This window comes from Notothenia coriiceps, unplaced genomic scaffold (genome assembly GCF_000735185.1).
Source record: "Notothenia coriiceps isolate Sejong01 unplaced genomic scaffold, NC01 NC01_scaffold00004483, whole genome shotgun sequence".
NCBI lineage: Eukaryota > Metazoa > Chordata > Actinopteri > Perciformes > Nototheniidae > Notothenia > Notothenia coriiceps.
Window position 1 is genome coordinate 69,730 of NW_011337184.1, and position 7,864 is coordinate 77,593.

The 7,864-nt window shown below is 43.1% G+C and overlaps 1 protein-coding gene across 1 annotated transcript; it reads right to left on the reverse strand.

Annotated features, from left to right (window-relative positions):
• Positions 1-1,930: 1,930 nt before the first annotated feature.
• aox6 (aldehyde oxidase 6) lies at positions 1,931-7,335 on the reverse strand. Its single transcript, XM_010767523.1, has 17 exons — positions 7,273-7,335; positions 6,193-6,289; positions 5,908-6,032; positions 5,637-5,770; positions 5,397-5,484; positions 5,228-5,314; positions 4,954-5,145; positions 4,648-4,875; positions 4,444-4,539; positions 4,049-4,177; positions 3,837-3,911; positions 3,657-3,709; positions 3,473-3,587; positions 3,332-3,397; positions 2,969-3,157; positions 2,694-2,861; positions 1,931-2,434 (listed from the first exon to the last, which is right to left on the reverse strand). Exons 1-17 carry the CDS (start codon positions 7,333-7,335, stop codon positions 2,384-2,386), a joined length of 1,956 nt encoding a protein of 651 aa, XP_010765825.1. The 3' UTR covers positions 1,931-2,383.
• Positions 7,336-7,864: the final 529 nt, after the last annotated feature.

Genomic DNA, 7,864 nt, shown 5'->3' on the forward strand with positions numbered 1-7,864 from the left:
TATGCTACGCCTTGTTTCTACGCACTAAACCGTGCCTTATTTCCACATCAAATACGATGTTTTCATGGGTTAGGGTTAGCCGACTTCATGGTGTCTTTTCTTCTTTTCTTCCCACAGAGAGTGAAGAGAGGACCCCCCTCCCCCCCGCCACGCCATCAATTAAGACCCCGGCTGCCTATGCTTCTGAAAAACTTGTGGACGTTTTCAGCCTTGGGGACATATAGCAGACTTAACAGACTATGGATGTGGCTGCAGTGAGAGCCCACAGCCACTTAGCAGACTTAGCCGACTTGGGGCGGTGGCTGGGGTGCCGAGCGGCCCCCCCCAGCCACGTCAGCCCCCCCGACTTAGCAGACTTAGCAGGCCTACAGACTTAGCAGACTATCGGCAGTGACTGCAGGGCCCTGCACAGGAGTGCAGTGAGAGCCGGCAGCCACCTATCGGCCGCTTATTAGACTTAGCAGACTTGGGGACGTTTAGCAGACTTAGCAGACTTAGGGACGTTTAGCAGACTTGGGGAAAAGGCTGCACTGCTATGTATGAATAAAATGAATACATGTGAATAAAGCAAAGGTTTCTTAAAATACATTTGTCTCCTTTGTTCATTTCCAGTTCCTAGGATAGTATCCTATTCACTTCACTCCCTAACCCCCATTTCTTCTATTCCTTTAATTATTATGCTATTCACCAATTCATCCCATTAACTTATTCATTACCATTTTATCCTTAGCCTTATCCATCTACTCTCTGCAATGTATAAGACTCGAACCTGCAACCTCTGGTCTACCAACCACCCTTCTATCTCCTTGAGCTATGAGACCTGTTGACAGTTCTCTGCTTTTACTTGTATTTCACTTCGTTTTGAAGAAGACATCTTAAATCTCCACCCGAGGTTTGAACTCACATTCTCTGGTCTCCAAGACGGGTTCTTATCACAGTGAGCCATTCGGTGTGACAGTTAGATGTTCCCTGGCCTATCTGAGATTTTCACCTCAGGTTTGATGAGAGAGATGCTGCTTGTTTGAAGATTTGGAAGTTGTGTGAGTGTATGGCCAGAGGGCAGGACCTATAAACACATTTACTACCCAATAGCATTGTGAGGCTAAACAAAGGGCACGTTTGACTATGTCAATATAGTTTAAAAAAAACAACAACACTTGCTGACTTTTTTAGGATAGCTTAAACAGATGTTGTAAAATAAGAACCGGGGGCCTTACAGTAAAGTTGCACTAGATGGCAGCAAAGTGTTTTTGATCTGAGAGAAGAACAAAACAAGATATCTCAATAAAATATACTTTGACCCAAAGACTGAAGCTAGTGTGCAACATCTCTTGCTGGTTTTTTAGCTGACAGGATTTAAAAAACAAAATCAGCATTGCCAAATAATGCATCCACCTATTAAGTTCCTTTACATACACTGTAGGATTAAACTATTTTACCAGCTGATATGTTGTACTGTTTTGAAGGACGTTACATTATTTTTTTCACATTTCAAAACCTCATTTTAGAATAATAGTTTAGGAAAGCTCTCTGAAATGCTTAAAAATACAGCGAAAAGAACACAAGAGAATTCACACTGAGAAATAATGATAATTAATCAAACAAACCTTGCAAACTTAGACAAATCACATAAAGGAAATGCTACTAAAATAAAATATGAATGACTCTTAATGTTCATAAACTATAGACTTCAGATTATTTATCACCATTGATGAACCAAAAATCAAATGATATCATTTCCAAACCGTGCTTTGCCGTACAAATCATTGAAATGTCTGGGAGTTTTCGCTTGAAGCTGTGCGCACTCCCGCGAGGTGCATGCATATCTCGGCATGACACCGTTCCATGGAAATAACAAATACATACTTCATATTCATTTTAAAATGTACAAGTATTACATCAACATTTTAATTTGATCAATTCAGCCAGTTTATTTTGACAAATATTGAGTCACATCTACACTTGTTTTATATAATAGGGCCATTCTAGAAGTGCTTCTGTGTCCCTTTCTGATTTTTCTAAACATGAAGTTTCAGCTGTCTTTACCAGATAGGCTGATTTGTTTTAATTAGCAATAGTTTTAATCACTTAATTTACTTTTTTAAGTGCCATTGAATAATAAAGAGGAATAATATTGTGCTTAATTATGTATTCTTCTATTGAAATAGTGATACTGATGAGTATGAGTATGAGGATGAGAGCAAGGGCAAACAATTAAATTGCAATAACAATGTAACAATAACAATTAGAAACTTTTCATTGGTTGGTTCAAAAGAACAGAGAAGGTTTATAGATCATTGAGTATAACTGCATTACTTAATTATTGTGTGTTGCATTCATGCACTGCTTTAGTATTCACATACAAAGATTGACAGGTTGAGCTTCAGATGTTTAAGGCCCATGGTGTGAAAGATCCTGGTATGCTGGCTGGAATCTGGGAACAAAATAAAACACAAACCAACAGATATCAGCACTGGAGAATGCTAAATGTAAAATCTCTGGAATTGTAAACCATGGCAGAATAACATTTTGAAATCAAATAAAACCAATGACAGAATAGCGGACCTTAAATAAATACCTGCTATTGGAGAAATCACAGTAAATTAGGCAGGTACAAAGTAAAACAAACACTTCAACTGATCTCAACCACTGCAGTTTCTGTGTAGAAACACCCATATTTCTGCAGTTTTTACCTTCTGAGTCAACGGGGAGGCGCAGGCGAGGCAGATCCTCTCCGGAGTCGCAGGGCTGTTTAGAGAAAACGGGCCAAATAACCCGGAGTCAGAGCGAGCTGCAGACACGGCGTCTTTGATGGCGAAGAACGCAGTGCTGCCCAGGAAGAGGATAGGCTCTCCAATACCCTGCAGAACCAAACACCAGGAACATTTATTGTCTTATTAATTGAGGGACACACAGCAGAGAAGCGAGAAAAAGTTTTCTCATCAACAATGCAAAATCAATGTTAAACCTTTGAGGAGTAGATGGCGTGGGGGTTGTCGGAGTTCGACAGCAAGTAGACGTTGAAGTGAAGCGGCACGTCACACACCGCCGGGATCTTATACTGAGACGGACCGCGAGTGTACAGGTGCCCGGCGGGGGAGAACTTCAGCTCCTCCAGAGTGAACAGACCCAGACCCTGCATGAAGGCTCCTTCAATCTGAGGAGAGAGGAGGCAGGAAAGGAAGGGAGGAAGAGACAAAAGATAAGATGTTAAACAGTAAAGAAAAAGGGGGAAATGGAGATAAAAATACAAATAAAATAAACGAGTAAGCTCTGAAGAGCATCTGTTCCTAGTTATCCTAATTATGTTGCATTTAAATCAGCCACTCACTTGGCCGATGTCAATTGACGGGTTCACACTTTTCCCGATGTCCGCTACAATGTCTGTCCTTACCGTCTGCAGGATAAAAAGAACCAACGTTATTTATTTATTATGCAGATTTATCTCTTTAAACGTAAAACATGTCCTGACCCTGTAGTCTCCTGTGAGGCAGTCCAGCTCCACCTCACAGCAACACACTCCGAAGGTGAAGTAAGCGTACGGCTGCCCCTCCATCTTCTCCCAGTCCATGTACAGGTCCGGTCCTCTGAGGACAGGGATGTGTTACTGTCACTTCATAAATAAATATTAAATGATCATAAATGTGAAGTCCTACCTGTAGAATCCAGTAACTGATAAACTGATTTTATCCATAAATGCTGCCATGACCTGAGAATAAATAAAAGAAAACATAATCTGTGATAAAAATGCTATTTACTTTTGGGTAAAATACCTATCTTTAAAGCTCAATCAAGGAGTTATCTAATTCATGTTTTCCATTATTGTGCAATTATACCCAGCTCTCCCATGATCCTTTGGGGTTCTTCTTCCTGATTGGCTCCAGGCGCTGGTAAAGAATCTGGCAGGCATCCTGAATAACAGAAAAAAGTAAACAATACACGTATATGATATGTAAAATAAACTACAACTTACAACTAAATTGTGTCATTTAAGAGACATTTATAAAAAAACAATAAAACACTAATACCAAACAGGAAGTGATGTTACCTTCACTGCCATGCCGTTGGCGTCCGTGCCGTAGGACGCAGCTGACGGGGAGGTGTTGGGGACGGTGTTGGTGCTGGTCTCACTGATGTAGATCTTAGAGGCGGGGATGTGGAGCTCCCGACTCGCTACCTGACAGGAAACAGGGAACAGAACCGGAGAGGAAAGGGTCAATTCTGATTTTGTTCCTTTCTTTAACTTTAACCGACAGCATATGCAAATTCAGTTGTATTTTCAAAATAAAACATGAGCTATTTACTAGCTTTCCTTTCCTCTATAAATGCACTCAGCATCAGGACCTTTTTTTGTTGTCAAAATCGTGTTTCTTGACTTATTTTGGGCTGGCAGATGTCACACATTTTGACTCTTTTTCACTCACACTGAAGAACTTCCTGTACCTGTTGCATCTTAGTGTGCAGCCCCTGACCCATCTCCGTCCCCCCGTGAGAGACCAGAACAGAGCCGTCTTTATAGATGTGCACCAAAGCTGCAGCCTTTACACACAAACAAGCACACAATCACCATTGCTGTATATTAAGATATATACTGATATAAAGCATAATAAGCTGAACCTAACCACGCCTAAAAAAGACCAAACTGACCTGGTTTAGGAAGCTTTCGGAAAATGCGACCCCGAACTTAACGGGGACGATGGCCATGCCTCTCTTCCTCCAGCGGTGCTGCAGGTTGAACTCCTGCGCGGCACTGCGGCGGGCGCTGAACTCACACTTCTCCTTACACTCCTGCCAGCAGCGCCGCAGGTTCTCCGGGCTGAACGCAAACTTGTAGTGAGTGATGGACGGACCCTCATACATGTTCATCTCCCTGATCTGATACACAATTTGAAAACAGGAATTAGTGATTGTACCACTGATGATTAATACTAAGCATATTGATTGGATAATGACCTGGTCTGCAGGGCGTCCCAGCGCCATGGCCACGTCGTTGATCATGTTCTCCAGGACCATGAGGCCCTGCGGCACGCCGAAGCCCCTGAAGGCGGTATTGGAGGGCAGGTTGGTCCTGCAGGCAGCGCCGCGGCCCCGCAGGTTCGGGATGTTGTAGGCGTTGTCAAAGTGGAGCAGAATCTTCTCGACTACCTGCCAGATGAAGAAGAAGATGAAGAAGAATTTCGAGGGTTACAGTTCATCTGGTAAATAAATATAAAAAGATTTTACGCACAAAGACAGATTCATCCACTGCGTTTCCAGCGTTGATGAAGTACTGGATATCTGCCGCCACGATCCTCCCATCATGCATGAAACCCACCTGAAAAAAAATAACAATATTTTATCACTTTTCCTGAAAACATTCACAAGGTTTAATCCATCTGGCAAGTGTTTCTTATTACTTTGTATTTGGCGAGGACAGGGTGGCGGCCTCCTGTGATCAACATGTCCTCTCCTCGCTCCAAAACACAGCGCACTGCACGATTAGTCCTAAATACAGAAACAATCAAATCAATTACCATAAATAAAAAGAAGAATTGAAGCCTCATTTTCTTTCTCGTTTAATTTCAATGCAGTAATTGGTTTTGAATCAAACAGACATATTCTGATGCTGTGTGTTGTTGTTTTCCATTGTGACTTACTTCCACGCAGCCACAGACGTAATACAAGCCAGGATCGCGGTTTTGAAGACCTTCCCTCCGAAAGCTCCTCCGATCCGTTTGACGTGACATGTGACTCTGTTAGACGGGATGCCCAACGTCTCTGCTATAGCGTCCTGCGCCCAGGAAAATGAGACAAATCCATCAAACCCCAGATATCTTTTGTAGGTGCCGTCATCAAGTGTTAATTGTTAACAGATTGGTAATATAAATGTTTTGATGATCACTAATGGTCTAAAAATCATCTGTGTACCTGAGTAAATGACAAATGCTGACTGGAGACGTAAACGTTGAACTCAGTCTCCTCTCCAACAGGAACTACCAGCATGCTTTGCGTCTCCAAGTAGAAATGCTCCTGACCTCCCATTCTAAACTCTCCTGTGGAAAAAATGTGCGATAATTACAGACGCTAGCACGCGCTGGCGTGCTATTAGCGAACACAGTGACGTGTAAACACTTTGGACAAATACAAAACCTGGTCCTGTTTGATTATGTTCAGATGTTAATAGAACTAATATGTTTCAGCACAGACTCTTACCTTCATGAATCTGATCGACAGTTTTAAACGCTTCGGTCACTTTTCCTCTCTCGATGCTCCTCAGAGGCTCGTAGAAAGACGACTTCTCAATGGCTTCCTGTCACAGGGAGTCACAATAAAAAATGATGGAAAAAATTGGATTGTGCGGAAAATTGATTAATGTATCTTCTAAGATTTTGAATCGATTTACAACTCCTTAGATTGCTTTTTTACAGCTACTACATTTTGTCTTAAAGGTCCCATGCCATGGCCATTTCTACTGATCATAATTCCATTGTTGAGGTCTACTAGAATAGATTTATATTGTGCAATTTTCCAAACTCACATTGGTTCTATTTCGTCCCTACTGACCGCCAGAGGCGGTGCTTTAGCATTGGATATGTCCGTCGCGCGCATGCGCAGCTCGAGTACCAATGACAACAAATTCACCTGTGACCCACGTGACACCGGCTATATCAGCCGGTGTCGTCAGAGGATCTGTTCCTTTCATCTTCTCGCTGCGCGAGAGTACCGTGGCTACATTTTTGTAGCCTACAACGTTCAGGTTTGAACGTTTGATCTGAGGGATTCCTCTGCAAGCAGCTGGCCACGTGCAGGTTCGCGACTGACAGTCGGAGCTACGGGTGGTTAACGCGTCCTCCAGGAGCTGTGGCCGGCTGTGCGCTGTGCAGAGCCTCGACAGACAGGTTTGTGTCAACTTTGCTGGTGATGGCTGTGTCCCAGCACCCTCTCCCAGCTAAGTTTTCCTGATTGCTGTCTTATTTATTGTTTGGCTTAGACTTTCTGGTGACGACAGTGTTCCCGCTTCCTCNTTCGGTTGGAACATTTGTCAAGGATTCTCTGCAAACAGCTGGCTGCGTGCAGCTTCGCGACTCATCCGGTCGGGGCCGCGGGTTTACCCGTCCTCCAGGAGCTGTAGCTGGCTGCGCAGAGACTTCGTTCGGAATCACTGAGGTGGAATTCAGAGGAATCAACAGATTCCTGAAGGTACTGCCCTTCCATATGCTAACCACAGCAGACACCCTCCGTGTGGTCGCACAGGGGGAGTGGTTCACAACCGTGGACTTGAGGGACGCCTACTTCCACGTGCCAATTGCATCCCATCACCGGAAGTTCTTGAGGCTCGCCTTTCAGGGCCGACATTATCAGTTCCGGGTGCTTCCCTTTGGTCTCTCCCTCTCTAAGGGTGTTCACCAGGGTCGTTGCGGTGTGTGTGTGTGTGTGTGTGTGTGTGTGTGTGTGTGTGTGTGTGTGTGTGTGTGTGTGTGTGTGTGTGTGTGTGTGTGTGTGTGTGTGTGTACACACACACACACACACACACACACACACACACACACACACCGCAACGANAATTTCAAAATAAGTTGCCACTCCTACAGTTTTCTAGTATGTAAAGATGATTTCACACGACCAATGCAAAATATCACACTCAATACATGTGTGTCTCTGTGGGGTTTATTGTGCCTTTGATGTATATAAATAATATACCATAACCAAATACTATTACGTACAGTGGAAATCAGTAACAACACTTTAAAATATAACACTGAATAATTATCTCTTTTAATAATTTTCTCTAAGTAATCACTCAACTACTGTCTTTCCAACAAACAGATTGACTCACTCTCACTATCATCACAATGAAACACGTCCAGAAGAATGTCATGCAAAG

Bases quoted from the DNA above. Each gene is read 5' to 3' on its own strand.
- aox6 (XM_010767523.1), bottom strand. From the start codon at position 7,335: ATGTCGGCCCTGAAAGGCGAGCCTCAAGAACTTCCGGTGATGGGATGC. The intron at 6,290-7,272 runs GTAGGCGTCCCT...TCCCTGTGACAG, and splicing joins GATGCAATTGGCACGTGGAA to GAAGCCATTGAGAAGTCGTC. The intron at 2,435-2,693 runs GTAAAAACTGCA...TTTTGTTCCCAG, and splicing joins CCTCCCCGTTGACTCAGAAG to ATTCCAGCCAGCATACCAGG.